This window comes from Dendrobates tinctorius, unplaced genomic scaffold (genome assembly GCF_039654945.1).
Source record: "Dendrobates tinctorius isolate UK_male_01 unplaced genomic scaffold, ASM3965494v1 ptg000241l, whole genome shotgun sequence".
NCBI lineage: Eukaryota > Metazoa > Chordata > Amphibia > Anura > Dendrobatidae > Dendrobates > Dendrobates tinctorius.
The window spans coordinates 9,637,276-9,660,531 of record NW_027361908.1 but is presented as its reverse complement, the minus strand read 5'-3'; the positions used below and the strand labels follow the sequence as shown (position 1 = coordinate 9,660,531).

At 40.7% G+C, this 23,256-nt stretch overlaps 1 protein-coding gene across 1 annotated transcript in view; it reads right to left on the bottom strand.

Annotated features, from left to right (window-relative positions):
* Nucleotides 1–23,256, bottom strand: part of LOC141060642 (dynein axonemal heavy chain 3-like) — a 2,648,786-nt gene that overhangs the window by 775,290 nt on the left and 1,850,240 nt on the right. Inside the window, exons 52-54 of the mRNA XM_073556958.1 lie at nucleotides 17,199–17,381; nucleotides 9,941–10,079; nucleotides 203–393 (exon numbers count right to left, since the gene is read on the bottom strand). Of these exons, the coding sequence (XP_073413059.1) occupies nucleotides 203–393; nucleotides 9,941–10,079; nucleotides 17,199–17,381 (513 nt within the window). The remainder of the gene's footprint in view (nucleotides 1–202; nucleotides 394–9,940; nucleotides 10,080–17,198; nucleotides 17,382–23,256) is intronic.

Here is a 23,256-nt window from a genome sequence, read left to right as displayed (position 1 = left end):
AGGAGTAAAACAGGCAATTTACTGAGCAGCTTTGTAGAGTATTGATATTACAGCTCTGTGGCAAAATATCACTCAATCTTTAAGTAGCTATTATTATCATTCATAAATTACTGATAAATATATTATTTTTATGGCCAAGTACTTGCATGATTCAGTTATACTACATATTTTTCCTAGTTTACATTATCATTGTTTTCTGTACCTTTATTTGATGATCAGCAAACAAAAACACAGTAGGAATCCCATTCTGTCCAGCAGCTCTCAACACCGTTTTCAGATCATCTCTCCATTCACTAACAGTGTATGATTTTAGAATACTAACTTGATAAACTTCAATGTCTACCATGAATGCTGCAAGTCTTGTGGCAGACTGTCGGCCAGTCCCTCCGATTCCTGGTTATAGTGAGGGTAAACAATTAAAAATTTAAACTTGGAAGTTAGCACATAATATAATCAATGTCCTTATGTTATGCTAATAGTCATAACTATTATTACATTGAGATTACTAATTGTAAAACATATTAATTCAGTCAAGGTTATTTAGCTAATATATATATATATATATATATATATATATATATGCCACCGGACACCCAGATTTCCCAGGAAACCTCAGATGAAAGGCCTGGACCAACCGATCAGACCTTACAGAATGAGCTGGAACTCAGGACCTCTCTCAGGTCCATACCCCTTCCAGTGTACCAGATATTGAAGGGAATTTCAGACCATTTGAGAATCAATGATCCTTTGTACCTCATATTCCAAGTTTCCCTCATTAAACTCCTTCAACAATGACTTATGAAACACACTAGGAATACAAAAGACTGAGGGAGCTCTAACCGGAAGGCAACTGGATTGATCACCTCCAGAATTTTATACGGACTTATGAATCTCGGACTCAACTTCAGCGATGGCAACTTTAATCTAATATTCTTAGAGGATAGCCATACCTTACTGTACTCTTCACAAGCCAACTTTTTTTTAGAGAAGAAAGCACATGGTCACAGGTTAGTTAAAGTCTCAGGACCATGAGACAATACAGCCCCCCACTCAAACTTCAGAGGCATCTACCTCTACAATAAACAGCCTCTGGAGGTCTGGTTGCACAAGAAAAGGAGCAAACAAAACATTTCTTCAAATTTTCAAATGCCCCAACCTCTTCTGGCGACCAAACATTTAGCTCCGCCCCTTTATGAGTGAGGTCCGTAAGAGGCTTGACGATCTGAGAAAATCCTTTAATAAATTTTCTATAATATTTGCAAACACTAAAAAGCACTGAAGAGCCTTGAGGTCACTGGGTTGAACCCAATCAATTATGGCCTTAACTTTTCCAGGATCCATCTTAAACCCGGATGCAGACACAATGAAACCCAATAATGATATTTCTTGAACAGAAAAGGTACATCTTTCAATCTTAGCAAACAAACAATTATTTCTCAACCTTTGCAGAACCAAATGGATCTGTTTATAATGTGAATCCAGGTCAGGTGAGAAAATTAGAATATCATCCAAATAAACAACAATAAATCTTCCAATATAATCAGAGAAAATATCATTCATAAAGTTTTTGAAAAACCACAGGTGCATTCATTAGACCAAAAGGCATGACGAGATTTTCAAAGAGACCTTCAGACGTAAAAAAATGCTGTCTTCCACTCATCCCCCTCACGTATCAGATTATATGCCTCTGTGAGATCAAGTTTGGAAAACCATTTGGCCCTGGAAAGCTGACTATATGGATCAGGGATAAGTGGAAGCGGATAAGTATTTTTAACCATTATTTTGTTTAATTTTCGGAAATCGAGGCAGGGACAGAGACCTTCATCTTTGTTTTTAACAAAAAAGGATCCGGCAGCTACTGGCGATGTGGAAGGGTGAATATAACCTTTTCGTAAATTTTTGTTAATGTAAATTTTCATGGCTGACTGCTCAGGGCCCGACAAGTTATACAAACGAGCCTTGGGTAATTTGGCATTAGGAATGAGATTAATAGTACAGTCATAGGGGCGTGAGGAGGTAATATCGCAGACTCTTTTTCAGAAAAAAAAAATCTCCAAAGTCTTTCAGGTATTCCGGAAGACCCTCCAGACTAATGGAGCAAACATGCACAGGTTTCAGACATTTTTCAATACAATAAGGAGCCCATTTGACAATATCTCTCCACCTCCAGTCAATAAGATAATCCTTTAATCGTCCTACCATGGGGAAATTCAGAGCATTACAGCAGCAAGGCAGGAACAAGTACAGATACAGATGCATAAAGGCATTACATTGACAGTAGGTAGGTACATATACAGAAAAAAAAAAAAAAAGATATAACCGGACTATCACAACTTTGTATCTATCAGTTCACTGTTTGGGTCATTCTCCGTTTTGGACAGTGCTGGTTATACAGCCTAACTGCAGCAGGAAGGACTTTCGATAGCGCTCCCTCTCACATTTAGGATGAAGTAGACGGTCACTGACAGTACTGCACATCTTTGTCACAGTCTCATGCATGGGATGGGAATCATTCTGCACCATGTAGCTCACCTTGGCCAGTATCCTCCTGTCGCCTACTTCCTGAACTGGATGAAGGGGGCATCCCAGGACAGAGCTGGCCCTTCTAATCAGTTTGTCCAGACTATTCCTGTCCCTGGTTGATATGCCACTACCACAGGACGCCACACCAAAGAAGATGACTGATGCCACAACAGAGTTGAAGAAGGATGCAAGGAGTGCCCCCCTAACTCCGAAGGCTCTCAGCCTTCTGAGCAGATAAAACCTACTGTGGCCCTTCCTTTACCCTGCATCCAAGTGATGGGCCCAGTCAAGCTTATTATTGAGGATCACACCAAGGTACTTATAGGTGTCGACTATCTCAATGTCATTTCCCTGAATGTTCATCACTACTGGTGGATTTTTTCCCTTGCGAAAGTCCACCACCAATTCCTTGGTCTTCTCGGAATTAATCCTAAGGTGGTTCCTCTGACATCACTCCACAAAAGCTATAATATTCGGATTATTCACAGGCAACCAAGGAATACCAAACACAATTCAAGCAGGTAAATTGTCCAAAACATAACAGCAGATTAATTTGCATGAAGAGACCCCACCTTGAGTGTGAAATCCACCGTAACTAACCGAACCAGATTTTTGAGCAACTATTTTCTATCAATGGCCATGATTTGAATAGGGCTCTGTAGCTTAACTATCCCTAATCCTAACTTCAGAACAAGTTCCTCATCAATGAAATTAGCAGCAGAACCGCAGTCAATAAAGGCAAATGTGAACAGCCATAAGAGTTTTAGAGGAACTCAAAGATATCTCAGATGGTTCAGAAGACATAACAGCAGTCAAAGGAGAGACATTTTGAGGGGCAGTAAGAGTACCAGAAATATGACCCTGTAACCGAGCATGTGAGGATGTCAGTTTTGAATTAACTGAGTCAATCCTTTTGGAAGTGCATTGAGCTGCAGGGTGGATTGCTGGTGAAGAGAACAAAAATCTCTTTAAATCTTCGGTCTGAGTGAGTGTGAGCGATCTGAGTATGACCGGAGCGTAAGTGCGAACGGTAGTAAGTGTGTGACTTGTGATTCAGTGATATTGAATTCAGGGAGTTTTCAAGGGAGTTATTACTGAATTGCGCATCACTTAGAAACCCGATGTGTACCTTGGTTACCAGCTCCCCGCATCAGCGCGCTGGTAACTAAGGTACACATTGGGTTTCTAAGCACCGCGCGCTGCTTAGAAACCCGACGTTTACCTTGGTTTCCAGCACGCTGATCGCTGGGCGTTGCTCTCCTGCCTGCCACACGCAGCGATGCATGCTGGCCAGCGGGAGACCAACGACCCAAAAAAAGTCCTGACCTTTCAGGAACGATCAGCGATAACCGGCAGGGGGGCCAGTTGCTGATAGCTGTCGCACACAGCGATCTCACTGGTGAGATTGCTGTTGCGTCACAAAACTTGTGACTCAGCAGCAATCTTGCTAGCGAGATCGCTATGTGTGATGGGGGCTTAAGAGCCAGTTTAATGAAAGTGACTGCATGTTTTCATGAGCACACTTAAATGGGTTGTCACATGAACAAAATATACGTTAATCAATAGATAATGGAATAAAAATTAAAAGTGTCACAATTGGATGTGTTAAAAAATGTTCCTGTGCTGAGATAATCTTATAAATGTGCACCTGCTGTGCACTGCATAATGGCTGTGTCTGACTGTACGTCTGACTGTACAGGAACATGGTCTGGTTGTCAAGATCACCACTCAGTTCCTATGTGATATGTTACTTTGTGTTGGGGTTGTGCTGTGTTTGTGCTGCATCATCTCTGTTCACTTTCCTTGATTAGTCTTCTACTTAAGCTTGCTAGCTCCTTTACTATGTGTCATTAGTACACTTGCTGTTGCCTGTGTAAGTCTGATCAACCTGTGCTCTGCACCTGACCCAGCCTGACGTTATTCCCTTCCTGGATTTAGACTAGTTGCTTGTGACCTGACTTCTCTTTTGCCTGCTCCCTGTAAACTATATTGCCTTACTGGTATTCCTGACCCCAGCTTGTGAATTGGATTTTGTCTCTGACTACCCCTTGTTGTACTGTGCCATTTCCTGGAACTGACCTCAGATCGTTTGACCTCCTTTTACTTATCCAGTAAGTAGTATTACTTTACTATCTGTTATAGTAGTCTTTCCATTTTTGGGACTTAGTATTAATATAGTGATTCGTGTCAAATTACAATTAGGTCCAGGAAATGGCATGGAGCCTGCGGCTCACTGAGCAGGTGCTCAGTGGGATAGATGTGGGGGAGGATGGTAGTATGGAGCTGCAGAAAAGTGAAGCAGCTAGCTGAGTGACAGAAGGCAGGGTAGATAAAAGAGTGCCAGGGAGGCTAGTCCTGATCTGGCATACCCCTATAAGTTTGTCAAGTTGGCAGCTGAGGGGAGTGTCAGTACAGGGGTAACACTGCTGCAGCAAGGCATGTCCTCTGAAAGCCGGAAGAGTGTCTGCTCCAGTAAGGGGGGAAAGGAGATCAGGGCAGGCCAGACAGGTGCTGATAGTGGGGGACTCAATTATTAGGGGAACAGATAGGGCAATCTGTCACAAAGACAGGGAACGTCGAACAGTGTGATGCCTACCTGGCGTTTGAGTCCGACACATCACTGATAGGGTTGACAGATTATTAGGAGGGGCTGGTGAGGATCCAGTGGTCATGGTGCACATTGGCACAAATGACAAAGTTAAAGGTAGGTGGACGGTCCTTAAAAATGATTTCAGGGAATTAGGCTGCAATCTTAAAGAAAGGGCCTCCAAGGTGGTATTCTCTGAAATACTGCCTGTACCACGTGCCACACCAGAGAGACAATGGAAGATTAGGGAGATAAAAAGTGGCTCAGGAATTGGTGTAGGAAGGAGGGGTTTGGGTTCCTGAAGAACTGGGCCAACTTCTCAGTGGCTACAGGTTCTAAGCTAGTGACAGGCTGCATCTCAATGGGGAGGGTGCAGCTGTACTCGAGGAGAAAATGGCTAGAAGGTTGGAGGAGTGTTTAAACTAGGGATTGGGCGGAGGGTATTCATTTTATAGGAGGGGAAGATAGTGCAGATAGTGACCTGCGCACAAATGAAGAAATTGGGGGTGGCGTTGGGGGTGGGGTTAGAACAGTTATGACTTTAGAGAAGAATAGAGGTAATGAGAGCTACATAAAGTGCATGTATACTAATGCCAGAAGCCTCACCAACACCAACAAAATGGAGGAATTATAATTAACTTTGTTGGAACATCATTTTGACAGGGTGGGGATATCTGAGACATGGCTGGATGAGAGCTATGACTGTGCTGTTAATTTACAGCGCTATAATCTCATCAGAAATGACTGTACAAATAAGCGAGGGGGTGGTGTGTGTTTTTATGTAAAATCATCCTTAAAACCCATCCTGCATGATTATATGTGAATCTAATGAAAATGTAGCATCCCTGTGGGTGGAGATAAGGGGAGGGGGAAGAATAATAAATTATTGATAGGGGTTTGTTATAAGTCTCCAAAAATATTGGAAGCAACGGAGAATATCTTTGTAAAGCAAATATATGAAGCAGTGACTCAAGGAGAAGTCGAACCGAAATCTTAAGTTCCAGCAAAGGTAATAAGTTTTTGATAACAATGAGAGACAGTGGCCAGTGTCAAGCAGCTGCTGCAAAAGCAAATAAAATAATGGGATGCATTAAAAAAGGTAACTAACGTACACAGCGACCCCAGGCGCCCGGCGTCGCTGGTGCTTATCGCTGGTGAAGCTGCCTGTTTGACAGCTCACCAGCGATCATGTAGCGACACACCAGAGATCCTAACAAGTTCATATCGTTGTCGGGATCGCTGGTGAGTCGCTATGTGTGACGGGGCCCTTACAAAGACCAGCCCAGGAAAAGCAGACCAAAAGTGACCTCTGCTGCAAAAAATATGTTTAGCAGAGATACCAACCTCAGACACAGCAAATTGACAGCATCTCGGGAAATAATCTTCATAAACAATGCACAGACACATCTCAATATCTACTGTCCAGAGGAGACTGCATGAAACAGGTTTTTATGGTCAAGCTGCTGAAAACAAGACACTACTGAGGACTTTAACCAAAATCAAAAAAAGAGACTTGTTTTTTATGAGTGAAAATCTGTACTTTGGTCTGATGAGTCAAAATGTTAAATTTTGCTTCCAGCTGGCATTCATTTATAAGATACTGAAAAGTTCATCAGATGGTTTCTATATTTGTAGTGTCCATGGTGAAACATAGAGGAGGATGTCTGATGGTGTAAGTGTGCGTTGCGTATAACACTGTTGGTGATTTATTCCAAATTCGTGGTACATTTATCCAGCATGGTAAAGTTACTACATCATTCTGTAATGACATCCCATCCTACCTGGTTTGCACTTAGTGGGATAATATTTTGTACTGCCATAGGGCAATGGCTAAAAACACATCCACAGACTATATGAAGGCTAAGTGACATAGAAAGAAAGGGATGGAATGCGGTGTAAGATGATATGGTCTCCACAATCTATCTGCCAATCTCAGCCAAATCTAGGTGAGTTGGACAGTAAAGTCAAGGCAAAGCAACCAAAAAATATTCATAACCTCTTAAAAATCCTTCAAGACTTTTGGAAAGCCAACCCCAGTGTCGATCTGACATTGCGACTTGACAGCGTTTAGGGTGTGCAAATCTGTCATCAGAATAAAAGGAGGGTATTTTGAGGGATTGCAGGTTTAACACATGTTCTGGCTTATTATGCACGTTTGTTTGCTCTTTGTTTCCATGTGTGTTACTTTGTGTTTTTTTTGCCTTCAGTCAGAATAAGCGATACACACATTCCAATAATTAGAAAACCATTGCATGAACAGGTGTGCCAAACTTTTGAGTAGCACTGTATATTCTAGAATGGATTTGGATGGGATATGCTTAGAATATGACATAAATGTCTGTAAAGTCGAGGTCACATTACTGTAATTTGCTCTTACTGGAAAATAGTGATACCATAATCTGCAAGCTCAGACAGCAATTTTTCAATTCTTGGTAACTGTTTACACAGGAATATTACTCAAAAAACTTTAACCCCTTTTAGACGAAGTCTGGTTTCACCTTAATGACCAGGCCAATTTTTACAATTCTGACCACTGTCAATTTATGAAGTCATAACTCTGGAACGCTTCAATGGATCCCGGTGATTCTTACAAAGTTTTCTTGTGAAATATTGTACTTTATGAAAGTGGTAAAAATTTCTTTGATATGACTTGCATTTATTTGTGAAAAAATGGAAATTTGGCAAAAATTTCACAATTTTCAACACTTAATTTTTATGCCCTTAAATCAGAGAGTCATATCACACAAAATAGTTAATAAATAACACTTCCCACATGTCTACTTTACATCAGCACAATTTTGGAACTATAATTTTTTTGTTAGGAAGTTATAAGGGTTAAAAGTTGACCAGCGGTTTCTCATTTTTACAACAAAATTTGCAAAACCTTTTTTTTAGGAACCACCTCACACTTAAAGTGACTTTAAGGGGCCTATATGACAGAAAATACCCAAAAATGACACCATTCTCAAAACTGCACCCCTCAAGGTACTCATAGCCACATTCAAAAAGTTTATTAAGGCTAGTTTCACACTAGTGCTTCCTGGAGCTGCGGAGGGATGCGCATGGCCACTGTGAAGCTCCGCCCATGGCCTCACCTCCTCCGGTCAGCTCCGCCTATGGACGCATGATGCTGCATGCAACCTGTGTACCCTATCTTTAGCATTGAGTCTGCAGGCCATGAGCAGGTATGCGTTTGCCGGCGCATGCGTCCTTTTGACGGTGCGCCGACCTGTGCCAAATGCACCGTGTTGCATTTTGGTGCGATCTTTGGGAGGCAGAATGAAAAAATCAACAGCAGAAGAAAAATAGTTTTTATTTTTTCTTGTGCCGTTCCTCGTGTGGTAAAAGTGATTAGGCGTCTTTATTCAGTCGGGTGAGTGCGATTACAGATACCAGATTTATATCGGGTTTTTATGTTTTTCTACTGTCAAACACTAAAAGACTCTTTATTGTGAAAACTAGTTTTTGCATCACCATATTTTGAGAGGTACATGTTTTCCATACTTTGTCCGACAGTCATGTGAGAGCTTCTTTTTTGCAGGACAAGCTGTCGTTTCTAATGGTCCCATTTTCGGGAACGTGACATTTTTTGATAGCTTTCTATTCTGATATTTGGGAGGCAGAATCAACAAAAATTAGCAATTCAGGAATTGCTTTTTTTATACTGTTCTGCATGTGATAAAATTGGTAAGACAGCTTTATTCTTTGGGTCAATATGATTACAGCGATACCTCATTTATATAGTTTTTTTATGTTTTGCCGCTTTTACAAAAAGAACACTATTTTATAGAAAAAATAATTATTTTTGCATCGCTTTATTCTGAGAACTATAGCTTTTATCTTTCTGCTGATGATGCTGTATGATGGCTTGTTTTTTTTTGGGACAAGATGACATTTTCAGCAGTGCCATATTTATTTACATCCATCCTTTTAATCGCCTTTTATCGCACTTTTTTTTTGGCTGTATGATGATATAGCATTGTTTTTTGCCTCGTTTTTTATTTTTTTATGGTGTTTACTGAAGGGGTTAACTAGTGGGGCAGTTTTATAGAGTGGGTCATTATGGATGCAGCGATACCAAATATGTGTACTTTTATTATTTTTTTATTTACATAAGTAAATGTATTTATGGAAAAAAATATTTATTTTATTTTTTATTATTTGGGGATTTTTTTTCTAAATATTTTTACACATGACTTTTTTTTCCATATTTTTACATTGTCCCAGGATGGGACATTACTATATTACATCAAATCGTTGATCTGATGTTCTGCACTGCAGAATATCAGATCAGGATCTGACAGGCAGGGAAGGAGGCATGCCGGAGCCTGCTCTTAGCAGGCACTCACAAGCCACCTTCCCTGCAGAAACCAGAAGGAAGCCATGGCTATCTTGGAGCCAGGACTCTACATGGAGACCACCAGGACAATGCGATCACGATGTTCTGGTGGGAGCGCACAGGGAACCCCCCTCCCTGCACGATGCTTCTCTATGCCACTGTCTCTACTGACAGCAGCATCAGAGGGGTTAAATGCCCATGATCGGTGATACCACCAATTGCGGGCATTGCTGAGGGGTGTCAGCTGTCACATACAGCTGACACCGGCACACGATCGCTGTGGAGCTTAGCGCGGGGCCAAGCGATCCTGCCTCCATACTAGTATTGCTCTGGGCACAATTGCACCACCCGCAGAGCAGTACTAGTATGGCGCATGTTGCAAAGGGGTTAAAGAAATCATACTAAACATGTCATTGAACTAAAAAGTATCACAAAAATTGTAAAACATGATAAATCTCAAGATCACTAACGTGATTATGGTAAAATCTTACCTATAAGCAGAGCATGTCCACCTGGCATTTTCAGGATTCTACTTATTCTAGAAATGTGTTCAATGGCAAAGTGAAACATTACCAGATTCATGGGTGTCTTACTTTGCTTATTGTATTGGTGTAAAAAATCCTCCATACACTAAAACACAGAAGCAAGAAATTCAAGGGAAATTATAGAAATATATCAAAATGTAGTAAATAAATACAACACTAACAACAGCATTTTGCAGTTTTAGCATAATTACAACACATGCCCAATGATGTTTCTTAAATCATCAATGTCTGAGTGCCTCTTTGCAGAAAACTAAAAATTTGAAATAAAAGTTTACAAACTTTCTCTGCACTTTCCGTTAAGGTCAACCACATCCGGTGGCTGGCTTAGTATGATTGTATTAAAAATCTCAATCGCCTCTGCCATGTATGTCTTGGCAGCTCCATGTTCCCTTACCCACAGGCTACATTTGGATGACTTTGTGCACTTTCATAAAAAAATGCTATGTACCTTACAATTTTTAATGTTTACAGCAACATTGGAGTTAATGTATTCATTAATTACAGTGTGCTGACTGTATGCATGTGTTTGTATATGTCCACACAGTGTATTTGTGCTGCTATAAAATAATTAAATGCGAAAGGTGTGTAGTCCTTTTTTTGAATATTCAGTTAGGGGTGTCAGGCCCTATTTTGTAATTTTTTTATATTTTTTTCTAGGATACATTTGTCATAGAGACATTTCACATGAGGTCCAGCTTCATTGGAGGACCGATGACTAGTGTTTCCAGTATCACTGGGACATATCTGATTTTCAATGGCACCATATGATTAATCCAAGGAAATAACCAATACTACCACTTGAATGGGATATTAAAAGGAAAAAAAGGTGACCTCCTTGTCTTACAGTTTGACTATTGTAACTGTTAAACGTTACTTGCACATTGCGTACAGAAAATAGTATAAATTCTGACAACATTTCCTAGATTGGGTACCAGCCTTTAAAATTTGTGTTTGCATAAAGATCATTGGATGATGACTTCAAGTTGGGAATAGATTAACTCTGCAGTTCAATTACTACTTACTAAAATTATTAATATCTACATTGCTCATAATGAAGTCATAGACTGTATATTAAACATGGTGTTGGAAGTTGAAATGTAGAATGTTATACTTTAAGGTCTTTTTCCAAAATATTATGAAGCATCAAGACAAAACATTTCTGCTCACTTTTGTACTAGTACCAATAAAATGCACATCATCTATCAGCTGTAATGAACAAAAATCTGCAGGCTTTCTTAGATTCGTAGACTTTATTGCTTCAGGGCGGATGAGATCTGTTATTTATGGTGATGGTTACTCTTATTTTTGCTTTTTTTATTTTCTTAAGGCAATGAAAATGTCCAAAAAAGGTAGAAAATAATGTGTCAAATGTTCTGTTTAAGATATTTAGTATAAAGCGGGTCTCCTATGAAGACTATGGTTACAAGCATGTGCATTACGAAAAATAGACATATTCATCAGTATTTAGAGATATAATAATAATGAATATTGTCTGTCCTTCGTGCAAAAAAAACATACTGGACTAACACAGATCGATATCTTGCCTGCCAGCATGACAAGAAGAAAAGATTATTGGAAAATCAAAGGATCCATAGTAGATGCTCTACTTAGTTCAAAATTATTATGGGCACGCAACACAAAATATTGATTGCTTCTATTAATATATAGTGTTATATGATTAAAAAAAATATATTATTTTTAAAAAAAGTAAAAACTCAAAGGCAAATAAAAAAACTACTGAGACATAAAATGTATAATTATTGTTAAAAATGTTAAAAACAGTTTGCTTCTAGAAATACATACCAAAAGATATCATGCATTTTCCTCTATGATAATAATAATAATAATAATAATAATAATAATAATAATAATAATAATAATTTGACCACAATTTGGTTATATTCTATAAACTTTTGTAAATGTATAAACCTTAATGTATGTAAATTAGTAGCAAAAACTTTGTTAGATGGAAATTTGTGAGAGAACTGTATACAGGGAATAAAAAATATAATCCAATCACTGTTTCACTAGTTTTAATATGTATATAATGTTAAAGAAACACTACTAACTAGATTTTTTAAATTATATGTGCATATACAGTATATGCATGAAAAATATTTAGAATTGAGAGTCCTCAGTGTCCAGCACCATTCTTCTTCTGTTAGTGTTGTCACTGCTCAGCAGACTCTCTGGGTTAGGATTCAGCTTTTTCACTGACGAATGAACAGTGAATCAAGACTTGGGTGTTTGGTGGCTGAGCTTCTCTGTGATTCCTTATTTATTCTCATTACTAGTGACATTTCCTGTGGGTTATATATGTTTTGGTATTTTTATATAGACACTCATGTATATTTACACTGAAGTGAAAAAGGGTAACAATGTCTTGCTCTTTTGACTTTCAGGTTCCATAACTCACCATCCACTACTGCTTCGAACTTGAGACTACCATCATTTTATAGACAATTATTTTGGCTATCTCGTAAGTTTAACTAGCAAATATTTAACATACAGTATGATTAGTTATGCATATTCTTGTTATGTCATTGCATTGTTACTGTTTTGTACTCCTAAAAATCTAAATTTGTATTATTTTTTTAGTATTTTGTAAATCCACCTTTGACTTTCAACACTGCCTGAATCGTTCTGGGCATGCTCTCAGATTCAATCACAACTCGACCGAAATCTCATCCCAGGTCTCTTCCACCCATTCCCAAAGATGATGCATACTGGTCGACTCACTTGGTTATGTATATAGATTTTTCGTCAACTCTATGTACAAGTGTTCGTTTATGTTGAGGCCTGGGAACTGTGAGTTCCAGTCCAGCACCTCTACTTTATTGTCGCTGAACTATTTCTTCTCTGATCTTGACATATACTTTGGATCATTATCCTGCTGGAACACTATGCTGTCCTTTTCATACCCATAGTACTCACATGTGCAAAGTAACTAATCTTTTAGGGTACTCACATATAGCTCAGCATTGAGACCACCTTTCGATTCTGGTCAAGTATCTAATGTCTTTGGCTGCGAAAGCACCCCATATCATTACAATTCCTCCACCAAACTTAACAGTGCCTTCAATTTCTTAATTCGTTAGCTTTTTCCTTTGTTTCTTCCACACCCATTTGCACCCATCAGACCCTATTTTATTGATTTTCGTCTCATTGCTCCAAATCAAACCATTTCCATTCTTCGGCTGTGCACTTTTCATACTTTTTTGCAAACTCGAGAGAACACTTCATTTGAGGATGTTGAAGTTGAAGCTTCTTCACCTTTTTTCGGGCCACAATTACAGACTTGTGTAATGTTCGTCACACGGTGCTTGCATGGACATTTGTGATCTCACTATTATGAAGTGTACAAGCCACCTTTACTGCTGCATTTGTCACGCCAAGACTGATAGATCTTGTGAACAGACTTCATTTCATATTCTTCCAAATGTCATTGCACTCACATGATGCAGTTTGGCAATTTTCTTGGCCAAGAGACCACTATTGATGAGTTGGATGATGCTGTTTTTCTTTTATTGAGTAATCTTCTTCATGGCTGCTCCTCGATTCAAACCAGCGATATTTCACTTGGGAATCAACTCAATAATACACAGAGCTATTAGGGAATGTGAGAAAAGGTTTTAATTTGTAATATACAGGAAGAAAAATATTTTTCCACCACTATGAGCAAAACAGTAACAATGCAGTGAGACAACAGGAATCTGCATAATTAATCATATGCTAAACAGTTGCAAGTCAACTTTATGTTGTCTATTTAATGGTGATAGTCTCATGATCGAAGCAGTAGTGGATGGTGAAATATACCGTGTAGCTGTAGGAGGGCTTGTTTTTGTACGCTGAGTTGTTTAAAATGTCAGAACTGAATTTACCAAATGATGCAATAAAAGAATAAAAAACATTTGTGGGGTAGATTTGAAATTTTATCAGCATTCACTAAGGACATTTTTAAAATAGGTTTTTTTTAAATGTATTTTTTAATGCCACTAAGAGACTTGAACATGAGATCACTGGTAGCTGTCGTTTGTCATTTTTTTTCCCATAAATCAATCATGCACAGAAAAATAAGACATTTTTAGATATGTCTTATGAAAGAAATCTGCTTCTTTCTTCTCCTGGACCAATCATTCATTCTCAAAATAAATTCTCGGTTCATGGGTAAAATCTGCAGTGAATACAGATTTTGACAATTCTGAGATATGAGGTGACAGCTGATGTTCATAAAATTCTTGAAGAGATGTGGAGGAGGAGGAAGAGCCAGAGACAGAAACTGCCATTCTGCTGCAAGTTACTTAACTCTAAAGTATAACTGTTGTTTCAGGTGAACTTGCAGCAGAATATCTGTTTCTGTCTCTAGCCCCTCCCCCCCTTCCTTATGAGCAGCAACTGTGATTTCTTACAACAGTAATGGGAAAATCTGTATTCACTGAAGACAAGATTTTCAGTTCATATTTAAAAACTAAGACTAAATAATTAGTACAGGTGGAGAATAAAATTCCTTCCATTTTCCACCATACTTACTGTAGTAAAAAAGCAAATGTCAAGAAGTGGTGAAAACATACTGTATTTGCATTTTAACTCAAATTTACTACTGTATTTTCCTACTTTATTTTCTGTCTGTAATATTTTTCATTTCTGTTTTCTGTCTATAAATTTGTGGCAGCCATCTTGCCTGAGTTATTGCTCTAAGCAGTGAACAGTTATTAATAAAACAATGTATTGACTTTTATAGAAGAATGGTTTAGACCTATTTTCTGACACATGCAGAGATCACTGCGCAGAGACAGTGGAGAAGGAGCAGTATCCATTCACTTGCTCTCATTGTTACATCCTGTTTTATCTGTCTCCAACTTAACTCCTTCCCAACATGGCCAATTTCTTTTCTCATATTTGTTACTTCCTCCCCTTTTTGAAAGAGCCATAACTTTTTATTTTTCTGCCCGCATAGACATATTAGGACTTGTTTTCTGTGGGACGAGTGGAACTTTTGAATGACTACATTCATTTTTCCACTGAAATTGCAGAAAAACAACCCACAATTCTGGCATTGGTTTTGAGATTTGTTTTTATGGCATAAATTCTGTGGTTAAAATGACTTGATAATATTATTTTTGAATAAGTCTGATTACAACGATTCCAAACTATTGCAGTTTTTTTTTTTCTTATTTTACTGGTGAAAAAAATTCAGAAATTTGTAAAAAAAAATATATTTTTGTATTGTGCTGCCATTTTTTGAGACCCATAACATTTACATTTTTCAGTAGATGGAGCTGCGTGAGGGCTTTTTTTTTGTGGGGCAAGATGATAGTTTTATTGTTCCATTTTAGAATAGATGTGACATTTTGATTGCTCCATGCAGCATCTTTTGTAGCATTGTGGCAACCAAAAAAACAATTTTGGCATTTTGAATTTTCCACTGTTTACAGTGTTTATCGATGGGGTTAATTATTTTTATACTTGAACTATATTTTTATATTTTAATATTTTTCAAACTTTTTTTTTTACTTTTTAATCTATTTATTAGTTCCCTTAGAAGACCTGAACTTGCACACAGCACCACAGTTTTGCTTGCTTATATTAAAAAACACTGTCTCCTTTGAAGCCCAGCCACAGGGATGGAGGTCTGTCATTGCAACCTCTGCGATTGCATCACAAGGCTCTCTGTGATTGCATCACAATTTGCTGATTGGCAAAAAGAATGATGAATCCTCATGCTGGTGTGCTATTAATGCCGCTGTCAGAGTTTAACATGGGGATTTAACATGCCAACAGTTGCAGGCAGAGCTCCATAGGCAGATCCTTGCTGTGTGTCACCCCGTTAGCCCGCTCTATTCACCATCTACTGACTTTCATCATACATGCATAGCGGGTGTCGGTAAGTGACTAATAAAGGTTACTATTCACTGCAATCCTTTTATCTGATTTAATTAAAGTGACTGCCGAAAAGTGATCTCTGCAAAGTAGGAAATGTCATCCTGTTGCAAGGACTGCATGATTTCCAGATTTATATTATACTAGCTGAAGAGCCCGGCGCTGCCCGGGCATAGTAACTAACTACGGTTAGTTAGTGTGCAAAGCTGAGTGTATAACCCCGCCCACGCCGCATAGCCACATTAACTATTATATCCCACATCATCCTGTCAGCCAGAGATACCAGACTACTACCCCTAACATCCCATAACGTACCGTCAGCCAGAGCCACCGGACTACTAATATCCCACATCATCCCGTCAGCCATAGCCACCGGACTACTACCCCTTATATCCCACATCATCCCGTCACAGCCTCCAGACTACTAACCCTAATATCGACAACATCCCGTTAGCCAGAGCCACCGGACAACTACCCCTAATATCCCACATCATCCCGTCATAGCTGCTGGACTACTACCCCTAATATCCCACATCGTTATATATATAAAGGTGAGTGTAGAGCCCCGCCCACTCCGCATAGCCACATTCACTATAATATCCCACATTATCCCATCAGCCAGAGCTACCGAACTACTATCCCTAATATCCCACATCATCCCGTAAAAGCCAGTAAAAGTAGAATAGTGAAATTGCACAGAAACATGGTTCACTAAGATCCCAGGTCCATTTGTAATTTGTCTGGCTGAGTTGCTCATGGATGTACAGCATCTGTATGCAGTATAGTATCATATTTAATGTGTTATTATGGGAAAAGCATTATGTGTTACATGGGTATATTCAAGTGAATTAAGGGGAAAGTAGCACTTTAAAAAAACTCACAGCATCAGAGCACAGTAACACATCAATAATGCATAAAAGTGTCTGTGAGAAAATATTAAATCCACATGACATTTAATATGTGCACTTTCCTACATTGATGTGTGTCACTTAATGATACCACATGGGAGGGGGGATTCATTTCTCACTGTTCCTTTCTGGGGGACAGAGGATGGCTGGAGCTTATGTTCCTGGGGATGCTAGATTTCTCCCACCATGTCAGTGTCTGCTGAGGTATTGTTAAGTGGGAAAACTTGCGCATAGCAAACAATCACAGCTCAGCTACTGTTAACCAGCTTTGGTGAAATGAAAGATGATTCGTGATTGGTTGGTGATACACACACACGTTGATTTTTATATATAGAGATGCCCCTTTCTCAATCAATGGCTGCATGAAAACATAAAGAGATATGCAATTAGCCCTTATAACAAAGAAACAAACTTACAGTTTTAAGTCTCTCAATGTCCATAATTTCATTGTAAACCCTCTCAGACTTCTCATCATTTTTGGAAATTATGTAATCCCCAAAGAATAGGTTGCGCATGTCAAGGTCTTGTATTTCTCTCCCGATCACCAGGTGAGTAAAGAGATGAGTCATTTTCTCTTTAAATTGGGACTGAACAACATTCTAAAGAAAAAGAAAGAGTATCTCTGTAATTGTGATTAATTGTAAACAATGTTTCATTTTATGTGAACCCGATGATAGGAGGCAGGATATGAATAGACACCGAGTGCAATTATTTAGGAGCATGAAAATTACAGTGAGCCAATAATTTAGTCTTGTCTTATTATCATATTACACATGACCTTTCTGTCATGTGTTAATATTTTAATTTATGTGCATGACATTCAACAATTCCTTGGTGGATTTTTTTCAGATGTATAACAAGACAAAACTAGTAAACACATCACATAAAATTTCAGTCCATTAATATTTCACACAGCACTGTAGTTTGCATTACTACATAAAAAAAAATCAGATCTGTAATACACCATTTTCTGATATCAACAGAAGTCATTTTAACTAACACATTGCATGCCATAGCGCATTCCAGATCTGCATGCTATAGAAGCGATCAGCCAGCACAAAAAGAGTGTCCCAAAGTGGGACAAAGTGTAAAAGATCAAATTAAATAAAAAAAATTAAAACAAGTGTAAGAATATTTAAAAAAAAAAATAATAAAATGTCTACATTTATTCCATCAATAAATAAATATTTAAATAAAAAATAATCTAAACAATAAAAGTACACATTTAGTATCACTGCATCTGTAACAACCCGTCCTATAAAACTCTCCCACTAGTTAACCCCTTTAGTGAACACCATAAAAAAGGCAAAAAACCAATGCTTTATCATACCATCTGTAAGGTTCTCAGTATTTTTTTTTACATGTTTTTGAAATTCAGCTTTCTCCGTCGGCCATTTTGCTTTCTGTCCTGCTACAGCTATCTTGCCCTCAGTTAATATGGAGTTTCCAGCTTTCATGTTCCCGCCCTGATTCTCTCCCTCTTGCCTCTTAAGCAGCCTCAGCTGAGCAATCAGTGCTTCAGAATCAAGTCTGCAGTCAGCCTGTGACCTGCTCCTGGAAATCTTGGACTTGGTACTCCAGCCATCTCCTACTGAGGGACTTTGGAACACTTGTGGACACTGGAAACCTGCTGCCTGCTAAATCCACAGTTTCAAGGGAAGTAACAGAGAGAGACCATGAACCTGTTGTGGAGGTTCTGCTGTGCTTAAAGTTTACTCTAGCCTGCTGTGTCTCCTGCCTTTGTATCTGTAACACTGTGTGAACCCTTGTGCTTACTTGTATGAAGTAATACAAGTCCTTCCTAATCAAACCTGTGTCTCCTGTGTTTTCCTCGCACCCAAGCACAAGATGCTATATACACTCACTGGCCACTTTATTAGGTACACCATGCTAGTAACGGGTTGGACCCCCTTTTGCCTTCAGAACTGCCTCAATTCTTCGTGGCAGAGATTCAACAAGGTGCTGGAAGCATTCCTCAGAGATTTTGGACCATATTGACATGATGGCATCACACAGTTGGCGCAGATTTGTCGGCTGCACATCCCTGATGCGAATCTCCCGTTCCACCACATCCCAAAGATGCTCTATTGGATTGAGATCTGGTGACTGAGGAGGCCATTTGAGTACAGTGAACTCATTGTCATGTTCAAGAAACCAATCTGAGATGATTCGAGCTTTATGACATGGCGCATTATCCTGCTGAAAGTAGCCATCAGATGCCTGTTCTTAGCTGAGAGGAGTGGTACCCAGTGTGGTCTTCTGCTGCTGTAGCCCATCTGCCTCAAAGTTCGACGCACTGTGCGTTCAGAGATGCTCTTCTGCCTACCTTGGTTGTAACGGGTGGCAATTTGAGTCACTGTTGCCTTTCTATCAGCTCGAACCAGTATGCCCATTCTCCTCTGACCTCTGGCATCAACAAGGCATTTCCGGCCACAGAACTGCCGCTCACTGGATTTTTTTTCTTTTTCGGACCATTCTCTGTAAACCCTAGAGATGGTTGTGCGTGAAAATCCCAGTAGATCAGCAGTTTCTGAAATACTCAGACCAGCCCTTCTGGCACCAACAATCATGCCACGTTCAAAGGCACTCAAATCACCTTTCTTCCCCATACTGATGCTCGGTTTGAACTGCAGGACATTGTCTTGACCATGTCTACATGCCTAAATGCACTGAGTTGCCGCCATGTGATTGGCTGATTAGAAATTAAGTCTTAACACACAGTTGGACAGGTGTACCTAATAAAGTGGCCAGTGAGTGTATATTGTACACAGTACGATTTATATCATCGAACAAAAAGTGGAATAGCACGTGATCAAAAGATGGATGTAAATTAACATGGTACTGCTGAAAATGACATCTTGTCCTGCAAAAAAAAAAGCCCCCATACAGCATCATCAGCGAAAAAAGAAAAGCGTTATAGCTCTCAGAAAAAAGCGATGCAACAATAAATATTTTATAGATAAAATAGTTTTTATTGTTTAAAAGTGTAGGGAGGAGGACCCCCACACAGTGTCCGGGCCGGAACCAAGGGGACCGTCATCTGAGTTCCTAAGGAAATAGTACCCGGGGAACAGAGGAGGAGAGTGGACTGTTGAGAGTGACAGGATAGCAAGGGGAGGGGCGAGTATAAAAGGGACAGGGAGCGCGCAGAGGAGTCAGTTGGCGATACGTCAGACATGGAGCAGGAGACGGAGGGGGCGTGAGAGAGCGGGAAGGACACTGACAGTTCAGAGAAGAGACCAGCAGCAGAGGGTAGATACACAGTGGCCCTCAGGAAAGAGGCGCCGAGCTTACCAACAGGGGACTGTCTCTTCACCCCAATCCCGGGTTACGATCTGCCCTCGGTCATCCTCAGCTGCTACCTCAGAGCTTGAGCCCTCCGCGGCCTGTCCGCTCCCTCTCCTGGCTGCAGCCATCCCCTTCAGCCCGTGGTGGCGGCCTGCCCGCTGCCACCCGTGGGCGCTGCCGGTTCACGTCAGCCCGTTCACGTCAGCCTGTCTATCACCGCTCACAGCCGCCTTCACCCCGCTGCAGTCGGCAGTTGGGGCCTGTTCCTCATCAACAGAGACACTCTGCACACAGTCCCAGGCTGTGCGCGTGGCCAGTAAACCGCCACTCTTGAGCACTGCGACACAACCCTGCTTGGGGACATGAGTCCCATTGAACTCGCTAGCAAGCGCAACCCCGCTGTTACTACAGGTGGTTACGCCATCTCAGGACTACATCAGGGCCTGTTGTGCCCCAACTCCTCCTGGGTGCTGGGGTGCCCGAAGGCTACTCCAAATCTTCAGCAGCTGGGCCCAGCGGCTGCGACGCCAAGACAGCCTCTTCAAAGACGTCACAGCAGCCTAATCAAAGATGCCACAGCAGCCTCATCAAAGACGCCAGAGCAGTCTCATCAAAGACGCCAAAGGAGCCTTATCAAAGATGCCAAAGCAGCTTCATCAGCAACGCAGCTTCCACAGAGACGCCGAGGGACGTCAGGACGGATAAGTGACATTATAGAGTATAAGGACTATTGTTGAGCGATACCATCCGATATCGTGAAATATCGGATTGGATCGGACCGTTACCCAAAAAGTATCGGATATCGCTGATTCCGATACTGGAAACCAATGCAAGTCAATGGGACAGAAATATCGGAATTAAAATAAACCCTTTCTTTCCTTGTAGGTTAATTCTACATGAAGAAGAACAACTAAGAATAATGTAGAATGTAATGGGGGAGGTGGAGGAGACATTAAAGGCATAGAGGTTTAGCCCAATCAAATGGAATAGCAGGAATAATTTTTTTTTTAAAGACGTTTGGAGTTACAAAGATATTGACTATGTTAAGCTTTTTTATATTTTGTCAGATACTGTATGTATGTTTCACTACTTCCATGCTCTTCACCTTCTTTTTTACTTCTCCCACACTTTCTCCTTCATGATCCTCAGCAGCAGCAGCATCTTTTTCATCAACTTCTTCTTCACCTTATTCATCTTCTTCTTCTTCACCTTCTTCCTATTTTTTTTTTTTTTACATTCTTCATATTCTCCTTATTGAACTATTATTCTTCTTCATATTCTACTTCTTCATCTTCTTCCTATTCTTCTTCTTCATCATATTCTTATTTGTGACCGGCATTCCTGTAGTTGTTATCTATAAAAGTTTGAAGATTACACCTTCCGTTCTGCCTGTCACAAAAGATTTACAACAGGATTTGTCCGCGTTCAGTTTGGCCTGCAGCAACAGGCATTTTCCAGGGGCACCATGAGGAGAAACAAACTCACCCCCATACACTGCTTAGTCTTCTTCTGCTTATAATTTAGATAATATCTTTTGCTCTGATTTTTAGTCTTATGCTTAATGTTCTTCTGCTTTTTGTTCTTCTGCTTCTTGGTCTTCTGCTTCTTGGTCTTCTGTCTCTTGTTGTTCTGTATCTTGGTGGTTGTCTTCATGTTCTTTGTCCTCTTGGTCATCTTCTTCAGGGTCATCTTTTAGGTCTTCTTCGGGGTGGTCTTCAGGGTCGTCGTCTTCAGGGTCATCGTTTTCGTGGTCGTCGTCTTCTTCGGGGTGGTCTTCAGGGTCGTCGTCTTCAGGGTCATCGTCAGGGAGATCCAGAGTGATAACCAAAAACCATTCCAAAAGCTTGAACTTGGAAATGTAGCAGAAGGTAGAAGAAGGCTGAGGAACTGCCGAGAACCAGCTGACGGCACTGGAACCCGGATGGGTAGCAGAAGGAACACGAGCCAATGGCACTACCGAGGACCAGCTGATGGTACTGGAACCCGGTTTCTAAGCAGGAGGTACCTGTGCTAAAAAGCACTACCAAGGACCAGCAGACGTTGCTGGAACTCGGACACCGAGAAGGAGGCACCTAAGCCAAAGGCACTGCCGAGAACCAGCTGACGGTGCTGGAACTCGGATAGGTAGCAGAAGCTGCAAGAGCCAATGGAACTAGCGAGGACCAGCTGACGGTGCTGGAACCCGGAGGGGCAGCAGAAGGAACAAGAGCCAATGGCACTACCGAGGACCAGCTGATGGTGCTGGAACCTGGTTACTAAGCAGGAGGTACCTGTGCTAGAAAGCACTACCAAGGACCAGCAGACATTACTGGAACTCGGATACCGAGAAGGAGGCACCTAAGCCAAAGGCACTGCCGAGAACCAGCTGACGGTGCTGGAACCCGGATAGGTAGCAGAAGCTGCATGAGCCAATGGAACTAGCGAGGACCAGCTGACGGTGCTGGAACCCAGAGGGGCAGCAGAAGGAACAAGAGCCAATGGCACTACCAAGGACCAGCTGACGGTGCTGGAACCTGGTTACTAAGCAGGAGGTACCTGTGCTAGAAAGCACTACCAAGGACCAGCAGACATTGCTGGAACTCAGATACCGAGGAGGCACCTAAGCCAAAGGCACTGCCGAGAACCAGCTGACGGTACTGGAACCCGGATGGGTAGCAAAAGGTACCCATGAAAAACAAACTAGTAGTGGGAATGTGGACAGAGCAGGAGACATTGCCGGACACACATCAGGGGATCAGCTGACGTTACTGAACCCCAGTAACACAGGAACAAGTGTTGATTGTGCAGATGGCACTTCTGAGCAGCAACTGGCGGTGTTGGAGGCCAGGGTAAATTCTAGAGACAGAGTGGAGCCAGAGGTCTAATTGGAACAAGTTTGAAATCAGTAGTAGTGTGAATGTGGAGGCAGCAGTAGACATTGCCAGACACACAGCAGGGGAGCAGCTGGTGTTACTGAACCCCACTAACACTGGAGCATGTGTTTTTCTATGTGCAGATGGCAAGTAAGAGCAGCAACTGGCGGTGTTGGAGCCCAGGGTCATTCATGGAGTAGGCTGAGGCCGAATTGGAGCAAGTTTAATATCTGATGTAGTTTGAATATGGAGGCAGCAGGAGACTTTGCCGGACACACAGCAGGGGAGCAGCTGGTGTTACTGAACCCCACAAACACTGGAGCATGTGTTTTTC